The 22,533-nt window shown below is 39.9% G+C and overlaps 1 protein-coding gene across 1 annotated transcript in view; it reads left to right on the forward strand.

Moving 5' to 3' along the window:
- PRKCA (protein kinase C alpha) overlaps positions 1-22,533 on the forward strand; it is a 324,685-nt gene that overhangs the window by 205,442 nt on the left and 96,710 nt on the right. Inside the window, exons 5-6 of the mRNA XM_073311390.1 lie at positions 11,281-11,392; positions 12,981-13,109. Of these exons, the coding sequence (XP_073167491.1) occupies positions 11,281-11,392; positions 12,981-13,109 (241 nt within the window). The remainder of the gene's footprint in view (positions 1-11,280; positions 11,393-12,980; positions 13,110-22,533) is intronic.

Here is a 22,533-nt window from a genome sequence, read left to right on the forward strand (position 1 = left end):
GAGGTGAGGGCTCTGTACGTCAGCGTCCCTGTGTATCTGTGCTCTCGTTGCTAAATCTTGAGGTAAATTAACTACAATATTTTATATAACACATACCCACAGAATTTTAAAAGGTCACCTGAGTTGCCTATTTTGAAAATGCAATAAATAAAATAATAAATAAAATCCACCATTACACAATTTCTTCCATTTACCTCCCCCCTGCAAGATGTCTTGTACATGTACCACAGTTTGGGAACCCCATTCTAAAGAATAGTTAGGATCTTTGACAGTCTGCCATATTCACTTTCGTTTACTAGTGTACTGTATTTCAGCCAAACTTTCCTGTTTCTGGGCTCGTAACTTTAAAACATAATTATACACTTACTGTAGCTCATATTTGCCATTTTATTTTTGCTGAATTACATGGCAGTTGTCTCTGTTTCTGAACAGTAGTTCAGAATCTGGTTGAGCTTTTTGGAGATTATTTCTGCTTGCTCAGCCTTGAGTTTGCTTTTTTCACATGTTGTGCTTAATGAATCATCAATTAAGGTAGGGCCCACCTTAAGAGCTGCAATTGCTAGAATTTATTTGTCATACCTTGTTGTTGAAAATAAGTTCTAGAGAATTTGAAACAAAGGCTTTTTGAGGCACATGAACTCTGTAAGTTTAACTACTATGAATGAGAGAGTTCAGCCCTTGTTCCTAGAAAACTCATCCAAAGAACTGGTGAGTATAGTTCATTATTTATCTATAGGATGGGTAAAATGTGAGTGGGTGCAATAAGTCTTCTGCAAATAAATCTAAAACCCAACCTGAAGTATATGAACTTAAAGAATAGTTTCTGTTAGCTGTTATTTATTGTAAGAAATATTTGATATATTACAGCACATAAAAGCTGTATATTCTGATTTAGTATCCAAGGGTGGTTATTTTTTTCTTCAGACACAGTCTCCTGGAAAATCCCCAGATAGCCTCTTCACAGGATCTTTTCTCTGTCTTCTAGTAAATAAAGTTCAGTTTTTCTCTTGAAGTTATACAACTCTTGCTACCTTGCAAGGGGAATTGGATGTACAATTTCTGTTACCTTTCATCATTGTAGGATATACTTGCATATTATGTATACTGTACATGATGTGGCAGAAAGTGGTCTGATAATTATTCTTTCCTTTCAGCCCTGATTCCTTGAGCCTTCAGTCTAGCAGTTGATGGCCATTAAGACCGTCCCTTTCAGAGAGGAAGTGGGTATTGTCTTTGAGGAGAGAGCTAGACACAGATACTGGAATGTAGCCTAATCACAGCTGATATTTCAGTGTAATGGAACTGTTAGAGTTTCCTATTTGATAGTACTAGTGAACAAGAGGTTTTCTCTGTGTGACTCATGTCAACTAGCCTTTGCAGCGCCTCCATACACTGATGACATACATTATTACAAAAATAAAGTATCGGTAGAAATGTGTTTCCACATGGTCAGCAGTATTTTCATTGACATTTCCATAGGGTTGTTTCTAAATCGTGTCATATTTTATTCATTTTCTAATGGACAGTCCTATACAGTAACTCCTTTGAAACAAAAATAACTGTGCAGTCACTGTTTTTACAGTTGCTGAGTTCTCCTGTTAACTGAGTTAATATATTACCTTTCACAGAGTCATTATAGGGAGAACTGATTCCTCTTAAATATGTATGTAATACATGTCAGAAGTTGAAATATGTCGTTCACACTGAATCGAGTGCAAACCAAAGTGGCAGAAAGTTGAGTCAGGTGGTTGAAAAGCTTGTTGTCCCAGAACCATTGCCTGTGGATGTCAGACAAGCTGGGAAGCTCTGAGCTCAAACAGAAGCGGGCTTGGGATAGGCAAAGCTGGCTGGGCAGGGTATATGCAGAGAACCCTTCCATGTCCTTGGTTGATTCTGTCAATTTCACACACACACACTGACTGCACAAGATTCTTTTTCGCACTTGCAGCTACCAACAGATTGATTTTCAAGACACCAAGGGGCATAGACTGCTCAAAGAGCAATATCCTTGTAATATTTTGTTGATGTAAATTAGATGTAAATTTTCAAGGGTTTACTCCCCAAAAATCTCTGCTCTTGACTCCTTCCTATGTCTTACACTTTAGGCTACTTCTGGGTGCATGTAGGTAAACAGTAGGTGTTGGCTGTTATATTTGTAGGGTGTGGAATGGGATCATACCACGTATCTACTTGCATCAAAAGCAATAATTTTTCAGCTTATTTGGTACGTTATCCATTAATAATAACTAATACATAGGGAGTGGGAGGAATCATGTAATGTGGGAAGACCTGAATAACCTTAGATTTGCAGATGATATTGCTCTCATATCGTTGACCAAGGAGGGCAGGGAATGGGGAAAATTCAGACTGAAGATCAGCATGGAAAAGATCATTTTGGCAATTGGAAGACAAGTGGAAGATCAAAGTTGAGAATCGGAAGAAATAGAAACATTTGTGTATACCTTGGGGGACTAGTACGGAAAAATGTGAATTGTGAAGATGATATAAAAAGAAGAATCGGACTCACGGCTGCAGCATTCAGAAAACACTGCAAGATCTGGAAGGCTGAAGACATTTAGATAATGTTTGAGACGAGTTGTGTCAATACTGCTGTGTGGTCAGAATGCTGGCGTCTGAGGAAAGCTGGTGAACAAAAGATAATGCCTGTGGAAATGAACTGACTGAGCAGAATACCGAGTGTTTCAAGATTGCAGAAAATAAAAAATGAAGTGATGATAAAATGAGTAGGGCAAGAAATAATGCTGTTACAGAAAATTAAGGAGAGACAACTGCGATGGTTGGGACGTGTCAAGAATGGACCCAGAAAGGATACACGAGAAGGCAAGATACAAGAGTGCAAGGAACTAGAAATAGAGGAAACCAAGGATGCATTGAATGGACATGGTGAAGAATAACCAATTTATTTGAGCATAAGCTTTCGTGAGCTACAGCTCACTTCATCGGACGAAGTGAGCTGTAGCTCACGAAAGCTTATGCTCAAATAAATTGGCTAATCTCTAAGGTGCCACAAGTCCTCCTTTTCTTTTTGCGAATACAGACTAACACGGCTGCTACACTGAAACCTGTCATGGTGAAGAATGACATAGAACAAAAAGTTTTAAAGATGAATGAAGCTGGTACAAGACAGAAAGTGGTGGAAAGATTTCCTTCAGCCCCATTGTCATTGTTGATCTGGTGTACAGGAATAGAAGAAGAAGAAATAATACACAGCACTTAGATATGGCTTCACTAAAACTAGTAAATATCATTACCTGTGTTTTAAAGATGGGGAAGCTGAAGCACAGAGAAGTTAAGACTTGCTGAAGGCCATGCAGCATGTCAGAAGTAGAGCTGGAAAAAGAATCCAGATATCCTGACTCTGTCCTAAGTCCTGAGTTGTACGAGCTACTGTAACCCACACCATGTGCTTGTGTAAATAATTGGTTTCTTTGCTGTATGATGATATAGCATTTTTGCACTTTATACAAATGTCAGTTAATTTGACTTTGCAATAACACTGCATGGTGTTCTAATTTTGTACACTTGTGAAACTGAGGTACAGAGAGAGTATGTGACTTAACCAAGGTTAAACAGCAAGTTAATGGCAGGGCCACAAATGCATTCTAGGAGTCCCACCCTGTGACTCCAACTCTGTTAAACAATATGCTGTTCAAATACAGAATTTGAAACAATCTGAACCTTTCTTATTCTCATAATCTATGGTAGCATTTTTCTCTTCTCCCCCCCCCCCCCCCCCCGGCCCTTTATTTTCCATACTCCTCTAACATTACCAATAGTTAAATTTCCGATTCGAAATGATTACTTGACTTTAAGGAGGCATTTATCAGGATAGGCGTCATAGCAGACCTTTCTCATGGCTAAATGCCCAAGGTGGTGTATGTTCAGTTGCATTTGTTATGATGTTATAAACTAAGCTAAGATCTAGAACTTCAAGACAGACTTCCAGTTCCTGCTGGCACTGGAGAAATAACAGATCTCTTCTTTAAAAACAAACATGCATCTTTAAATAAAAAAATCAAATCAGGATTGCTGTCCACATCATCCCATGTCTTTACTGTTAGAAGTATAAAGTATATTTTATAATTTATGTATTTAGCTTTTCCATGACATCACCTGCAAAACATTTCCACCAACGTAAGCTAATTAGTTGTTCCACAACATTTGCATCAGGGCAACTGCAAGTGTTGCTAGCCAGAAAAAGCACATCAACATTAATTTGTCTGGTTATTTAGAGTTTACCTACGTCATAGAAATAGTGCTGTAGGTTGTCAGTCATAACGGCCATTGTTGAACTATATTAGCTACCAGAGAGTAATAAATTCTGCTTGTGTGGCTGCAGGGAGAAGAATTTATCTTTAGTTTAATGAAAATGCATAGTGGGTTTTTTGTTGTTTTTTTTTTAAAAAAGGGTGGTTAGATTGTGCCTATATGTTGTTGTTCCTCCCTCTAGAGGAGTGTAAGTGTAATTGAGTATCTTCTCCTGTCTAGAATATTTAAAGGCACAGGAGTGAAGTGGAGTAGTGACAAAAAAAAAAAATCTGTTCTAATCAGCCTGTTTGGCGGAGTGAATTACTTCTCTAATTGTACACCTTTGGAGGTTTTGCCTCAGACTTAGATTAGTGAATAAGTTTGAGGACTCTTGGTGTAGTTCTTTTTGGACAAATCTTTTCATGTCAGAAATTCACCTGTTTTATTGTCTTTGGCTGTCTCCACTTAAATGTGACCCTAGATTAGAGTAACAGAGGTGTGCTTGAGATTAGCAAATAGGGCTGAGATTTTCAAAGCTGCCTAGTCAGTTTAGATACATGACTTCCATTCAATGTAAATGGGAATTGTGTATCTCGGTATGGCCTGTGAGGCTTGGAAAATCTCAGCCTAGGCGTAGTGATGTGACAGCTTACCTAATATTGGTTGGTTCTGTGCCTGTCTAGCCAATACAAGTGTAAAATGCACAAAACTGTAAAGGAGTAGTTGTTTCTGAGCAGGCAAAATAATGAAATACCTACATCACAAATTGCAAGAGCTTTCCTTTCCTATTTATCTAGATTAAGTCCAGTTACGCTAATTCTTCATAGTGAAAACGTGCTTTGATATTAGAAGACAGGTATGAGCAGGAAGCAGAGGTTTTACTACTTTTCAGCCTACAGTAACATTACATGTCTCAACTTATGTATCATAACTCAGCACTGCTTAGTGATGGCAGGACTTTTACAGTTTTCCCATTGCCTTTTTACTGATTCTGTGAAAAGAAGAGTGAATTTTCCCTTTAGAGTATTTATGATTAATCTCTGCCAGGTTTAGTGCAAAATTCAATAATCTTGCCAATAGAAGCCATTGCTTGACAGTTGGTTTGTCATGTTCTGCCTTGGCTTGGTCATGTTTGCTACTAAGATGATATAGCCAGAGGTGCTTCTGGTGAGGAATTATTAAAGGTTAACTTTGGCTAAAAGTGAACAGGGTTAGAAAATTGCACAGCAATTTACAGCAATTGCATGTTTCCAAGTAAATATAAATGTATTCTTTGTGCTTTCTAAATGTCACGGGATTCATAATCCTTAAAATATTGTAAATCTGGACAAACATTCCTTGGGTTTTTTTGCTTACGCTTAGCTTGTTTTTCACAGCAGGGGTGGGCTGGGGCCAGGTTGCTTGGTGCTAGGCCCTCCACTAACGCGCCAAGCCACCCTGGACCCCACATCTCCCTGAAGCGTGGGGCCCCCAAAAGCGTGGCACCCGGGGCAGTTGCCTCAGTCCGTCCTATGGCCGGGATGGCTCTGCCTGGACCCTGCATCCCCCTGAAGCATGGGCCCCCCCCCAGAGCGTGGGGCCCAGGGTGATTGCCCCGATCCGTCTTATGGATGGGATGGCTCTGCTTGGACCCATTCTAGGTACCACCAAAAATTATACAACTCTGGCACCCATTAGTATGAATTCAGACCTGCAGGATCATGCCCTAAGTAAGTTAAAAGAGCAGCTTTTAATAAATAATATGCACTTCACATGGTACACACTCTGGCAGTTCCTGTGTCTTTAGCATTAATAGGAATTCCTAGGATTTGCTGGATTTAGTGTGAGGGAATTCTTAATAGGCTCTTCCAGTGCTTGAGGATATTCCTTTGTGGTTTTTCATTTTCTTCTGCCACTAGAGCACCTTTTTAATAGCTGGATTACAGGCACAATCTGGAGCCTCACGTGCAAAGATAGGTATAGAAGCTTTCCTCCTCAAAGCTTTCCTCCTCCTACTGCTGCCATTAAACAATAAACACAGTGCCATATACTACCAGACACTGGACTCCTCCTTAAAATATAACAGGATGTGAGATTAGAACAAGATCCTGTGATCTCTTTACTTCCTGGATACTATAAGAGTGATATGTGGGAGCCCAAATGTTAATGGGAAGTGCAGCATTCACATTGTTGAAGACAACAGGTGGATAGTTAACGGGAAGGATGTTTCTGTTCAGTGCCTTAGGGAAATAGTTCAAGCACAATTCATTCATAGAAGAATGTTACTGTTGTAATACTACAAAAGTCATTACATCAGTGAGCTACCTAGTGTGTGTATTGGTAAATATGTAGTGTTCTATCTAATACGATGCAGTAAGCTACATAGATTGTACCCTTTTTATGCATTTTCATGTTTACTTCAAATTCGCTACATCCTTGTCGTATTGTGGAACCTATTTTTCAAAGGTTGTTTTATGGAATTTCACATTTTATTTGCTATACCCATGCAGTTAGGAAACTAATGACTGAAGTGCTCTCACGTGAATTCTCAGATACTGTTTTAGAATATCATAAAAGATGATGATCATAAAAGGCTCTATCTTCTGAATGATTTTATCTTGGGTCCTTTTTTTTAACACACATGTGCATACCCCCTTTTCCTTGTTTAGTGAATATAATCAGACCTTGTCTTAGGCAATGGTCTGGGTAATGCATTTGCCTTGAAATCATGGCTTTATAGGTGTGCTTGTACTGTTCCATATTTCATGCTGCCACTGCTGCACAGACAGTTGGAAGTCCTGTAGTGTAGTATAAGATTAGACACACACATACAGCAACATTCCCTGCAGATCTAGTGAGCTAGATCTCCATATGCCAGCCCAGAATGGAAAAGATGTTTTACTGTGGCAACATGAATCTTTCAGGACTTGTTGCCCAACCAAAAAAACACAGAATTCAAAAAAGAGAGAGTTAGACTGGGGCAAATGCCTCCTGTCATTTTCTAGCCTTAAAAGTTCCTGAGGTTTTTGTGTTTGCTGTCAATCAAGCAACTGGAAAATGTTTAAAAAGGATTTCATATGAAGGGAGAATTTCCATTTCAGCAGGATTTTTGATATTTCTTTCTCTGCATTCACATTCAGCCAAGAAGGAGTCTTCTCTTGCGAGTGTGAATGTGTAGAATAAAATGGTCGGAACAAATGTACTGCTGCTCAGAAGATCAAAGTCGTGCTGTGTGTGTTGTTTTAAACATAGCAGTACAGGCAGTTTAAGTTGGGCAGGAAACTACTATTAAATGGAATGTAAAAAGTTGAACGATGTTTATATTTAAATTATATATGTGTAGATAACGGAGTGCCTTGTAAGTATTTGTGAAAGCCAGTGTAAGTCATATAATATTCTACCCCAGTTAATTTATTTTTGTAGCATTTTACTGGCAAGAGGTAAGCACCAAATTCTACCCTCGTGCATATACATAATTCTGTTTAAGTCAATAGTTGTTTTCTGGAGATAGCTGAGGACAGAACTTGCCCCCAAGTTTGCATGCTATTGGCTTAAAGATTTGATCTTTCGGAAGTTTCATAAAATGTTTTACTCATTGATATTAGGTGAGATTAAGCAAGTGGTAGTCCCATGGACGGCTCATTGTTATGCTGCTTTATGACACGAGTGGTCTAGGCTTTTGTAATATGAGAGACTATTAGGCTATACAGTTAGGCGCTGATCCTGTAAATGGTTCTACACATACTTAGTGATTACTTTGAATGGGAGTACTCATGATAGTCATGTTAAATGCATGTATCAGAGTTGTAGGATCAGGGCTATCCAGTTTAATGGAGCTATCTGGTAATGGAGCAGTCTCTGGTGTCCCACTATTAAACTCATGTATGCATAATCAAAATGGGTAAAAAAGGTGCTCTGTATGGTTAAATAAGCTTTCTCATTATGGCACACGGTATTGAATCAACTGATGATAACCAAGGCAGCCACATGATCTGTTTCTATGGCATAATCCTGCTTTGCCCAAATGTTTGAATAGTAATTTAACAAATAAAACAAAAACAAAAAAGTAAAAAGATATTGCACAATTATAACATGTATATAATGAGCCCAACACTGTATTTTTATTATTTGTATTTTGTCATTTATGTTGTTAACTATTTTATACATAAATCAGGAGTGCTTAAAGCATATTATACCACTATAAAAATACAATGAAATTGGGTAAAATAATGGTGTTAACTATATAAAATGACAGGTTTCAGAGTATCAGCCATGTTAGTCTGTATCCGCCAAAAGAACAAGAGGACTTGTGGCACCTTAGAGACTAACCAATTTATTTGAGCATAAGCTTTCGTGAGCTACAGCTCACTTCCACTGCATGCATCCGATGAGGTGAGTTGTAGCTCACGAAAGCTTATGCTCAAATAAATTGGTTAGTCTCTAAGGTGCCACAAGTACTCCTTTTCTTTTTAGATAAAATGAAACTGTGTAACGTCAAACACATGACTTCCACGTTTGCAAACTAAAAGCTAAATTCAACAAACAATTTATTGACCTGATTTAAAGAGACTTGGAAGCAGAATCAACAATGTCAGACAATAAGTATAAGGATAATTGTAAATACTTGACAGGTGATCACTTCAACTCTCATGTACCAGCCGGAGGCAATATACATCACAGATAAAGTATATTGTACAGGTATTTCTATGCTATGACAACTATTTGACAATTGTTTTACAGTCTTAGTGTAATATTACAGGTACAGCAGATTATTGATTAAGCATTCACAATGATCGTTTCCTGTATTTGCTTTTCCCTTATACTTACAGTTTTGTAAACTGTCGATCATAAATGTCATTTATGGCAGATGTTTAACACAAGTTTTTAAAAAAGTCCCTTCCAGTGTTAGTCTTAGCAACAGTGGTTAGGAAAATAATGTTTATGTATAATTATAAATTAAGGCAGCATTTACCCATGTTCCTTCCTAATTAAAAATAGAATGAAGAGTTAGCATTGAAACTTTGTTTTAAATGGTTTCGATATTACTGTGCACTCCTTCTCCTCCAGAGGAGCTGTGATATTCTATTCTTCAGATAACCTTTCTGAAAAGTCACATTCCCATGACCCCATACCACAAGATCCCATTGACTATATCTTTAATAAACAACAAACAGATGTTCTCTGGAAAATTTTGAGTGTAGTTCAATTTAGACTGACAGCGTTCATGAAATAAATATTGTACAGCATTTCCTTTCATAACATATTTCAGGCTGAGAAATAAACAGACAATGTAATGTACTGTCAACTTGAAATCTCAGTTCATGTGTTTTATTCTTCTTATGAATCGTCTCAAGTATTATCTGAAAAGCGGAAATGACCTTTAGTGGCAAGCTTGATTTAAGTTGACATGTTACTTTATTTTTGCTGATTGTATAGTAATACTCTAAATGTAAAATAATATGACAATTGGTATTAATTTAAAATGTACACAGAAACTTTTTGTAGAAGATGTCGGAGGGTTCGGGATGGGGGAAGGATGAGCTACCTGGTGCCTGTCATCGAGTACCTCCTTCTCTACAGCTGGGGATCTCCCCATTTGGCAGTGGCCTAATCAACTACACCTACCTGTTGAGGGTGGCATTTAGATTAAGATGTAGCTATTTGCTGTGTTAAAGGAGTCCTTGTATGACAATTAGGTATTCATAAAGTTGTAATAATGCTAGGAGGAGCTAAAATTGCATAATCCCTTTCTTCATGGAGTTAGTCAGAGAATTAGCAGAAAGAAAGAAAAAGAAAGATGTAATTAATTTCAGATTCAAAATCATAGTCATTTTTTATCTGATCCACTTTTAACCCTCTGCCCCAGCCTGGAGCACCCTGAACCCCTCATTTCTGGCCCCACCCTGGAGCCCACATCACCAGCTGAGATCCCGTACCCCTCCCACACCCCAAACCCTGACTGAGCCTGGAGTCCGCTCCCACACTCTGAACCCCTTGGCCCCACTGCTGAGCCTGGAGCCCCCTCCTACACCCCCCACCCCATAGCCTGCACCCCCAGTCAGAAGCCTCACCCCCTTCCACACACCAAATGCCTGCCCCAGCACAGAGCCTTCTCTCTCACTCTGAACCCCTCAGCCCCAGTCCCCTCCTGAACCCCAAATCCCTCATCCCTGACTCCACCCCAGAGCCCACACCCCTAGCCAGAGCCCTCACCCTCTCCTGCACCGCAGCCCACTGCCACAGCCGGGTGAAAGTGAGTAAGGGTGGCGGAGGGAAGGGGGATGGAGTGAGTGGGGGCAGCGCCTTGGGGAAGGGGGCAAGGCATGGGTATTTGGTTTTCTATGGTTAGAAAGTTGGCAACCCTGTTTGAAGTTACCATACTGTATTTGTTTGATTTAAATGATTTTACTGATCCTAAACTAGAAATCTTTTCCAAGCGGCCAGTGGCATTAAGATGTCTCGTCACTATACATTTCTTAGTTGGAATTTCAGTCTGAGTAAAATATTTAGCATGTCAAGTTAAAATGAGCTAATTTTCCTTTGTAATCAAACAGATTTACAATATTTGAACATCATCTTTGATATCCTGATTTTACAGTAGTTTTTTCCATGTTCAGATTAAAGCGCTTACCTGAGTGTCAGAACAAACTTCCAAAACATGTTTTTTTCCAAATATCGTATATCTTTATTTAGAAGCAATGACTGCTATTACATGTATTCCATCACAACTTGTGAATAAAGAGATCTAGTATATGCCATGTTCACTGAAGGCTGAATCCTGTTGTTGTTTAGTATGCAATCCTGCTCCTGTCAATGTGTATTTTAATTGCAGATTGATAGCTGTACCAACTCTAGGTTCACTCAGCTAGCACGTACCTTGTGAATTTGCTGTATTCTACAATACATATTGTGTGCTTTTCTGCTACATAAACTGTGGCGCTCTAATGTATTCAACATTTACAGTAATGTATGAAATTTGGCTTGCAGTTTTATTAGACATTACTTAAGAACCTATTTCTGCTTCCTCTTTAGGATCCCAGAAGCAAACATAAGTTTAAAATCCACACATATGGAAGCCCGACATTCTGTGACCATTGTGGGTCATTGCTGTATGGACTTCTACATCAAGGGATGAAATGTGACAGTAAGTAAGTTTTTCTAATGTTATTAAAATGGCCTTTTAGATAATAAGGGAAACCATTAGGCATCAAGCGTCCTCTTTCCTTTGTCTGGAAAAATATTGTTTCAATTACAGTTAATTACAGTACTGTATATTTCAAATGAATATTTCATTACTGAAGACTCTCTTAGTAAAACAATATAAATCAGCCAAACCTCCTCCAGTGGGAAAAATGCTGTAAAAATATGCTAATGCAAACCATCTTGGTTACTGAAAAAGCAATCTATCAAGTTTGATGTGGCTAAAGTGTATTTGCCATCGCAGTTCTGAAGATGGTTCTACTTGGGGTGGAAGGGATGAATCCTTTGTGGAGACATTGGTTCTGCCCAGCTGTTAGCTAAGGTCCCATATTTCATAGTCACCCCTGCAACAACCATAATTCTTATGGAATGTGTACCCCAAAAGATAGGCAAAGGAATCATCTGTTGGCATGTAAAAGGGTGGCAGAAAAACAGAAGATGGCTTAAAATGCCCAAATATTATTTGTACTGTCACAACAGAGCCATGCTTTGGTCTGGCCATTCTCCCTATTGTCCCACCCCCAGACTCCTCAAATGCACTTCCTACAACCATTGCCTTGATTTGCTCTCCTCCAGTGTCATCCCACTTCCCTTCCGAACTCGCTACTTCCTGCTCCACTTCAAGTCAATGTTCATAATGACCTCTTCATGGCCACATATTACACCCTATCTAGTCCATCCTCATATTCCTTGATCTCTTGTGTGCTGATGATATGATCTGTCATCATCTCCTTGAAATCTTGTCCTCCCTTGACTTTCTTGTTTTCAGTTCTTTTCATCTCTCTCATGTTCCTGGAATATTTACTGTGGTGGCAGGGGTGGGGCATGGACTCTCTCACCTTAAATCCCGCATCTCAGTTTGTGTCTCTAACATCTCTTGCTAGATTTCTCATCATAATTTAAGTTTAACATGATTAATATTTTAATTCCTTATCTTCCATCCCAAACCTTCCACTCACCCTTTTCTTTGCCATTGATGGCATCAGCACCATTAACCTGTCACCTGGGTAGGTAACATGGGTATGATTTTCCACTGCCTTCTCTCTAGATCACATGTCCAGATCTTAACATCTCTTCTGTTGTCACATCTGCATGACCAGCCTTTTCTCTCATTTTGTCTCCCTCCCCCCATGCCGGTATTATGGAAATTAGCACAGTAATATTTACAGTTCTGTATTTCATCTGTAAGCAACCTGTCAATTTCTGTATTGGTTACAGTAATTTATAGCAAATGTTCTAATATTTTGGATCAAGTCCATGGACTCTTCATTTTGTCTCTTTTACATTCCGTTAATAAGGTCACATTTTTAGGTGACTGAAGCTGAGCCTTTTTTTGTGGTTAATACTTAAGTGTTTTTTAATGATATTTATAAGGAGAGCCATTTTCGTCAGTAAAAAAACAAACAAACAACCAGTTAATCGGATGTGATAGAATAATGTTACCGTTCATGTTTACCGTATGTATTTAGCATAAATATATTGACTTTCATACATACCATCATTTTCTGAACCTTTTCTTTCCTGATCCACAGCTTGCGATATGAATGTTCACAAACAGTGTGTAATAAACGTCCCAAGTCTGTGTGGAATGGATCACACAGAGAAAAGAGGAAGGATTTATCTGAAAGTTGAAGTCAGTGGTGACAAACTGCAAGTCACAGGTAAAAAAAGGAAAAAAAAAAGTGTTCTGGGAATTGGTGACAATAGAAGGGTTTAATTTGAACTTTCCTGGGCTTTGGAATAACTAACATAAGTTATGTGTTCAGCATTATTTGTAGCCTGTTTATGTGCAGTGAGTGAAATATAGGCTCATTGAAGTAAATAACAAAAATACCCCATTAATGTCAGTAAGGCCAGGATTTCATTCAATATGTACTTTAGTCTAAGAAATGCTATGTTCATTATTATTTAAAAGAGCAGGTTTGTTTATAATAGATACACGCATGATTCAAAGAAATAATAGTGGCTCTAAATTAAAACTCAGGAATATTAACTTTAAAATCTTTGTGAAATCAATTTTTCAGGTAACCAACAATAACCTAAAACGTTCTGAAAAGTAGGGCCTCAGTTACTCAAAAAGAAAGAAAAAAAGGAAAAAAAGGCAAGAGACTGCTTAGCTTTCTCCACCAGCTAAAAGTTATGCCCTATAGTTCACACAAAGGCCATTTGGATTTGGTCTCAAATACTCTTCCAGGCAAAATATAAATATTATAAAATGACGTTCTGGGGAAAGAGAGGCAGTGTGTTTTATTGATAATATTTTCTTAGACATTTATAGTGCTTCATTTGCTTTCTTTTTTGGCTCTGGATTGTTGGGAGTATACTGAAGTTATGCCTCATGCAGGGGTGTAATTTTTTTTGTTTTGTTTTTCCAAGTTTGGGGCTAAAGTGTGCCCTCAAGTAGGCACATATTCCTTGTGTTAACTTCAGTAGAGCTTCCTTATCCATATCAGAGAATGGAATTTGGCCTTTAGTTACCGAGACATTAACAAACATCAAATACACATTCCTTGCTCTGTTGATCATTTTTATATTTTAGCTAGGGAGTGACTAGCAGTGTACCGGAAGTGTTTACAGGATGGTGACAAATGTTACAGTTCATTCGTATTTAAAGTAAATTATTTGTCTTCTTACTTCCAGAATACTATGTGTAGTTCAGATTAAAATGTATTTACACTAAAAGAGCTCATGGTGTGGAGAGTAGGAAAGGAGGAGGAGATAGGGGGTGGTATAGTTGAGCCTTGTTCTCCTCTATCTCATGGGTGGTAAAGATTGTGTTGAACCAATATGTAAAATATATCTAAAACCCAAATAAATTGTCATGCCCTCATTTTCCAGACAGTCCCATACACTAATAAAAACAGATGTCAGACCCCGCTAATTAAATTTACAGTGTCACTTGAAAACAGTAGAAATAATGAAATGTGACGTCATTGGGGAAGTACTTCCAGTAATAACAGTAATAAGCAGGGATTAAATCCTGGCCCCATTGAAGTCCATGGGTATTTTGCCACTGACTTCAGGATTTCAACCCAAATGACCAAGACTCCTCCAGTGGCGGGATCTGTAAAGCAAATGTATAAGAAACATTTACAGTTAAAACAGGCAGTGGAAAAATTGGCCTTCAGAATATGAACTTTGTGATCTTTTGGGTTTTAAGATGACAGTGCTGGTCCCTTCATTATAGCTCTGTTGTGATGGGGAATTAATTTCAGTTCTGAGGCCAGAGCAGAGCTCTAGGGATATGAGGATGTCTCCATTTTTCTCTGTTTCCTGGCTGTAGTGAAGTATCAGTTGTTGCTCTCATCATATGTAGGTATTGAACATCAGTCTTGCCCCCTTTAAATGCCAGGCTGTGCAGTCTACCAAAAATACATGAAATGATAAAGAATATTGCCTTTAGTTGTTCACTTTTTCTTATTTTTCAGAATAATTTAGAACACACGGTCTGGGTTTTCTTGTCAGGCTGTCTATGATGATAAAGGAAACCACATTTCTGAATTTTCAAGACTTTTACAGGACCATCAACATTTTTCCCATACATACCTACCTACCTATATTTCTTCATCATTTTGACACCAGAATATCTTAGGCAATATTCTATCCCATCTTGTAAAAGACACTGGAAAGGAAGGAAAGAGAAGGATAACGTATAGCTACAGAAGATCAGAATAGCACCCACGTGATGACTAATTGTAGCTAACTTTTTCCACTTGCGTCCCACTGATGGAGGAGAAGTAAACTTCTCCAAGGTGCTGTTATTTCGGGCATGTTACTTTCACTAAATAGTGAAGTAATTTCTTAGACGATGTGGCAGGGTGTCTAATTTTAACTGTACCATCAGGAGGAATTGATTTGAAAATCATAACACTGAAGAAATTAAATATTTGTACTAATTTAGGCCATTAATCAGAAAGGCACATGCTTAAATACCTAACTTTAAAACTGCACTGCAAAAATTATTCAACAAAGCACTTAAAACACATGTGTAAATCCCATTGACTTCAGTGGGACTTCAGCACATGCTTAATTACTTTGCTGAATAGGGATGACTTTAAGCAACTGCTTTGCTAGGCATGTGCTGAACAGTTATGTTGAATTAGGCTACCAGGGTGAAGTTGTCATTCAGCATTAGTTAGATGTCCTGAAATAGTTATAATAGGGTTCAAAGTATAGGATTGTAATTGGAAACGAAGGCAATTTTGAAGACTTTTCAAATACTGAACAATGAGCAGTATATTGACAACAAGTAGTTCTATTTTACATTAACTTGTTTTAGTATCCCGCCTGGAAGCTGGTATCTGAAACTACTTTAGATTCATTCATTTTAACCTCTCATGGTACTTTGACTAGAAGGAAAAACGCTTGAATTTAAAGAGTGCAGAAGATCAGTTGCAAAATCTTGCCAACTCACCAATTAGCCATGACCTATAGACATTAGTTAATATTTTCATCTTTTTATGCATTGTGGGTCTGATCCTGCTTCCTTTTAAATCAATAACAAAACTTCCATTAACTCCAGTGTAGCAGAATCAAATTCTTTGTTAGCTTTTTGTATTATAAATGTCTCTTCAAAGTTTCAAAGAGGGTAAAATGATTGTAGTTTCTAAAGTGCTGATCGTTCTTTTCACATGCCATCATCATGTTGAAGAAACAGAGCAGATTCAATCATTTATTCCCTGAGTATTGAAGATACAATATTTGTAGTTTTCAAGTGTCTGTTTTAAGAAAAGTTTCCAAGAGGAAAAAAATAGAAGTTGTTTTAGGGCAGGAGGTATTAATGTATTTAGATCTGACTAGCAGAACTGGACAGCTTCAGTGAGATTCCAAGGTCAGAGGTGCACATGATTATTTGTTTGCAGTGTTGTTGTGATCGTGTTGGTCCCAGGCTATTAGAGAGATAAGGTGGGTGAAGAAAAATCCTTTATTGGATCAACTTCTGTTGGTGAAAGGGGCAAGAAGAGCTCTGCAGAAGAGCTCCTCTGTGTAGCTTGAAAGCTCGTCTCTTTCATCAAGAGAAGTTGGGCCAAAAGAGATGACCTCACCCAACTTGTCACAGATTTTAAAGATTTGTCTGTTACTGCAGTGTATACACATCTCAATGAAGAGGAACAGTTTATCTACACAGGTGTATAAAGATATAAAAAAAAATATTCACTGTGTATAATAACACAATGCGATTTGGTAAGAATTAGGAATGTGCTGGACAGAAATCTGTATTGCCTGCTCTCCTGTCCATATCTTGTATCTATCCTTTTTAATAGCAAGCTAAAAATATTTTAAATGGACAGAAAGACTCTATCAGGGAGATTCATTAGGGAGGCGAAACAGACTATTGATTTGCAATACAAAATTATCTAGCAGCACAGGAGAAACTAAGGAAATAATACTCTGTTTAAATCCAAGGTAGATGGGTTGTAGCTTGTTCTTTTGAAAGACTGCTTTAGTGTTTTTCTTAAAAATAATTATAATTTTTTTAAAGTAGAAAATGGACTCTGTTCAGACAGCACCCCAAGTCAACGGTGCGTATTGCTCAGAATTTCTTCTTTGGCATTTTCTCATTCGCTATCCTAATTGAGTTGATACTCTGAAGAGCAGCAGATGTGCTTGCAGCATTGGCAACAAAGAGCTTGCTGCTGCCACAGTTGTTCTTTGCCTAGTCATTAACCTCAGCTGTCGGTCTGGGTTCACCAATGCCATGTATTGATAGAGCAATTTTTTTAAAAGGATGCTTGCCTCAAATTCTCTTATATTGAAATACAGTGGTCTTAGACAGATGATTGTCTAGAATGCAGGAATATATTGCATCTGCATGTCCTTAGTCTCCTGTGGATTCTTGATAATGTGATTGAAATTAGAACTGAGACAAAATGTTTTGCAGTTTGCATCGAATGTGCACTGGGCACAAAAACCAATTATTTGTTAAGCACCAGCATTGTGGTTAAACATCTCAAAAACTTTACTGCACCTAAATCTCAAAAGATTTCTGTCCCAGTTTTATAAGCGTAGAAGTTTTGGATCATTCACCTAAGCAGCAACTGGGTTCTGGCTCCTCAGGAGAGCTAAAACAAATCTTTTCTGGTTCTCTCATCACTTATTGTTTGTGGGATTAGCTAATAATAGGCCTTAGGGTGTAGCGGAAAGTCTCGGAACTGCTTTTCATGTGTCAAAGATATTTACCAGCATTTGACAAAAATCTTTCAAAAAATTTTCAAATTTTAAATCCTAACATGGAAGGAAAAGGTGGCTTTTCCCCCAAGCATAGTACCCTGTAAAGCTGAATTACGTTGGCTTTCAGAATGAGTCTTTGGTCACATTTGTTTAGACATTGATAGCAGATAGTCTAGGACCTGCTGGACTGTGTAAATATTGGATAGACTGCGCTTGCTGCCAGAGAAGGTCTACTGAACGCCCGAACTACTAAGGAAGAAAACAGCAAGTGCACTGAGCTAACTCTGTGTCAAAGCCAAAAGCAAGGTCCTATATAACAAGAAGTCTGGAAGTATTTATTCTCCCTACTTCCATGATGTTTTAGTGGCATAAAGTAAATGCTCTGAGAGGGTCGTTAAGCCTGACTTGAAGAGAGCAACCGTGTTTTTACCACTGTTTGGTCCAGTTTAATCATAGACTTTTCCCTCTAAGAACGACGGATCTTTTTGAATGGGATTCATACTTATTTATCTTGCCAATAGATGAGCAGAAGGATGGAACTAGCATATGTAGCAGAACAGGCCTGAGGCACCATAACATTTAAAACGAAATCCTGGCTCCGCTGAAGTCAATAGCATCCCTGTCAGACTTGCAGGGATGAGACACAGTGCCTAGAAGGGAGGGGAAGGCAGAAGTGCATACTTGGTGAGGCAGGAACCAGGCCTCTCCTTCTCTGTGTCATGACTGGGCTGTGGACATGCTTGCCTCATGTTCAGGGCAGGAGGCTGGTGTAGTGATTGAAACAGCTAGGCAGGCCTAATGGCAGCATCAGGAGCCAGGTTATCAAGTCAGGGTGAGCGAGAGCCAGAGCCAGAGGTCAGAGCAATGTTCACAAGCCACATGTCAAGTCCAGGGAGCAAACTAGAGCTGAGGGCCAGAAATCAGGAGCCAAGCATCAAAGCCATGGTCAGAATATGAACATCAAGTCCAGGGAGCAAGTTGGAGCCGGAGTTGGAGCCGGTTGGAGCCGGAGTATCAGCCAGAACAGGAGCAGGAAACCAGGGACAAGAAGCAGAGATCTGGAGTTAAGGGCTAAGAGCAAGAAGAGAGCTGAGGGCAGGAGCGGAGACACAGCTGTGGTTGTGGAACGCTATTGAGCAGCCAGGCATCTGGATCTGCTGCAGGATTTGAGATTGTGCCAGTTCGAGCCTTCAGCCCAGGAGGCCGGGTTCATTAGCTCAGGCAGCAGAAGGCAATGAACAGGATCTAGGTTCAGCTGTGGTTCCCTGACACTCTAGTCCTCCACCTCCCATGGACGGGTCAGGCCAATTGGCTTTCATGCTCTCTCCTCCCATTTTTTTAATCAATTCTGCCTGCGGTTTTCCAAGAGCACCTGATGTCCTACTTATTCCCCTTCATGAAAAAGACCTTGGGGCTTGCACTAGAGTAAATTTGAGAATTAGGTTTCAGAGGGCTGTTGAATTGATTAGGTCCACACATGAAGCTGATTTGGTCAGAGATGCTCTCAAGAAAAGTTTGGTGGGGAACTTTTGAGCCAGCCTGTGTGGACAGGCCCCGGAAGAATGTGATCCGTGAAGTTGCCATGTGGCTCAGTGATCACACAGAGGGCATAAATGTTGGAACAGAATCACCTAGGAAGTTATGGAATCCCTATTCTTGGAGGTTTTTAAGAACAGGTTAGACAAACAAAATGGGGGGGGGGGGAGTAGGTGACCTCTTGAAGTCCCTTCCAGCCCTATATTTCTATAATTCACAAATCTGCTTGAAATGTTTAGTCTCTCTAGATCAATGGTTCTCAACCTATTTACCATTGTGCTATTGACTTCAGTGATCCATCCCTGTCAGACCTGCAGGGATGAGACACAGTGCCTAGAAGGGAGGGGAAGGCAGAAGTACTCTAGATATTAATCCGATATTAACATTTTAAGATCTAATTCAACAACAAGAAAAACATTGATTATATGTTTTTTCAATATTATCTTTAGGCAATATTCATTCTCTTCATTCCCACTGGAGCTCATTTACACTACATTTGTGTATTATCAGAAAGTAAAGAGTATCCTACTTCATGATCCCTGTAGGTTTAAAAGTTATTTACAAGACCTGGACATAATGAGGTGCTGCAATACAACTGTGTAAATAAATCCTCACAGTTCAGATTTTTATTTGAAAAAACACTTTTCCAAAATGTGAGGACAGCAAAGCTGTAAAAGGTTTTTTGTTATGGGTTATTAAAGTTTTCAGAATTTGTTCATTGTGGAACATACACAAAAATAGGTTTCAAGTCAAGTTTTTTTCATAATCACCGTTTTAGTGAGTGCACTTGTCAAATACTGTGGCTCAGGAAAGCATTTCCATCCCACAGTTAACAGCTCTGTGGATTCCAAGGCAACTGTTGGTTATAGTTTCTCAATGTATATAATAATTGTGGTACCACTTGTGCTATTATGAATAACGGCTTGTCAGCATTTCCATTGTCATGGGTCCAGAAAATGACTTGAAATAAAAATGGCAATTTGGTCCTTGGAAGCAAATTTTTTTTTTTTTTTTCAAAACTAACCAACTGAAGCCATATGGGATTTTGGATTCTTTTTCGTCTCTCTTTCACCCCAAAATAACTTCTTCTGGAGCTTGGTATATATATTTTTGCTTTACTGAAATTTCACATTTTTAATACCTCTTCTCCCAGTAACACGTTGCCTTTAAAATGAATCAGATAAAAAGCTTTGGAGGAAAGCTCTTTCACAAGAGTTGGCAAGAAGGGTCCCACAGCTGCAAGCCTCAAAGAATTGGATGAATACATCATCAGGACACTTCAGGCACAGAAATACAAAAAAGAGATGCTTGGCAGCTGCTGTACAGGGCTTGGACTGAAATTTTGTTTACTTTATTTTGATAAATACTAACCCCTTGGGCTGGCATTCCCAAATGCTGCTCCTATCCTGCATCCTGTTTTGGTTGCTAAATAACTTTAACTTTTGCTGAGTTTGTATCCTTCCAAACAGTGGTCTATTTGGATTGCCTGCAAAACATTTGTGCTGTTAAATGTAAAACTGGAACCTACGGTGGCACCCCATAAACCCCTTACATAGACAAAACTCTTAGGGCTTGGCTACACTTGCGAGTTAGAGCGCATTAAAGCAGCCCCGGGCACCCTAGCTCACTACCCCTTCACACTGGAAAGGCACGTAGAGCACTCTGACTCCACGGCTAGAGCGCTCCTGGTACTGCACCTCAGCGAGAAGATTAATGCTTGGTGCGCCTTGGCTGAAATGCCCGGGCATCAGTGTGAACGAGGTGTTGCATTATTGCACTCTGATCAGCCTCCGGAAACGTCCCATAATCCCCTTAAGTCAAGTGGCCACTCTTCTCATTGTTTTGGAATCGCTGCAGGAATGCGGATATGCCCTTTCAAACCTCTGTTTCTGACAGCCAGCATGCTTATCTGCCCTGAGACAAAGCAACCATTATTGTGGAATGCTGTGTGTGAGAGAGAGAGAGAGGCGGCGGGGAGGGGGGATCTGCTGCTGTCTGAACTTACAAGACAGCATGCTGACATGCTCTCAGCCCCCCAAAAGCCCACTCTCTCTCCCCCCACATACACACAACACACTCCCTGTCTCACTCCACCCCACCCCATTTGAAAAGCACTTTGCAGCCACTTGCATGTTGGGATAGCTACCACAATGCACTGCTCTCTGTGGCAGTTGCAAGAGCTGCTAATGTGGCCACACTGGTGCGCTTGCAACTGTCAGTGTGAACAGACTGCAGCCCTTTCCCTACTGTGCTCTACGAAGGCTGGTTTAACTTAAAGCGCTCTACATCTGCAAGTGTAGCCATGCCCTTAACAACTATTGCTGCCTCAGTAAGCCAGACAGTTTGAGGCTGCAGCATTGACAGCTATTATGGGAGAGGAGTTGTGTGAGACATTTCTTAGGGCGTGGCCACACTTGTAGGTGTAGAGAGCTTTGAGTTAAATCCGCCTTCAGAGAGCACAGTAGGGAAAGCGCTGCAGTCTGTCCACGCTGACAGGAACAAGCGCACTGGCATGGCCACATTTGTGGCACTTGCAGTGGCATTGGGAGGCGCATTATGGGCAGCTATCCCACAGAGCACCTCTTCCCATTCTGGCGCTGTGGCTTGTGGGAAGGGGGCGGAGGGGCCGGGGCATTCTGAGTCCTGTCCCAATGCCCCATGATGTATCAGTTCACATCCAAGCAATCCCTGTGCTTCCATCCACATTTGACGCCATCTTTCAACATTCTTTGTGCTGCGCGCTCTGTCTTCCCTTTCGGTCTGCGGGAATGGAGCCCAAACTGCTGAGGAGTATGCTTACGAGTCTTGCCAGCACATTACGTTTGGCAGTCGAGTTATTCTTTATGATCCAAAGTGACAGTGAGGGCTCCAACGATGATACCGACTCGAGTAACGCATATGACATGAATTTGCTTGTGGCATTCACGGACATGCTCACCACCGTGGAACGCCACTTTTGGGCTCGTGATCCCACCACTCAGTGCTTGTTTCCCATCGTCATGCAAGTCTGTGATGACGAGCAGTAGCTGCAGAACTTCCGGATGAGAAAAGCCACTTTCATGGGACTGTGTGAGGAGCTCGCCCCCGCCATGCGGCGCAAGGACATGAGATTGAGAGCTGCCCTGACGGTGGAGAAGTGGGTGGCTATTACAATCTGGAAGCTGGCAACTCCAGACAGGTACCGATCAGTCGCTAACCAGTTTGGAGGGGGGAAGTCGACCGTTGGAATTGTGTTGATGCAAGTTTGCAGGGCCATTAATCGCATCCTGCTCCGAAGAACCATAACTCCAGGTAACATGCATGACATTGTGGATGGCTTTGCACAAATGGGTTTCCCTAACTGTGGAGGGGTAATAGATGGCATGCATATTCCAATTC

This window comes from Lepidochelys kempii, chromosome 14, assembly GCF_965140265.1.
Source record: "Lepidochelys kempii isolate rLepKem1 chromosome 14, rLepKem1.hap2, whole genome shotgun sequence".
In the NCBI taxonomy this organism is placed as follows: Eukaryota; Metazoa; Chordata; order Testudines; family Cheloniidae; genus Lepidochelys; species Lepidochelys kempii.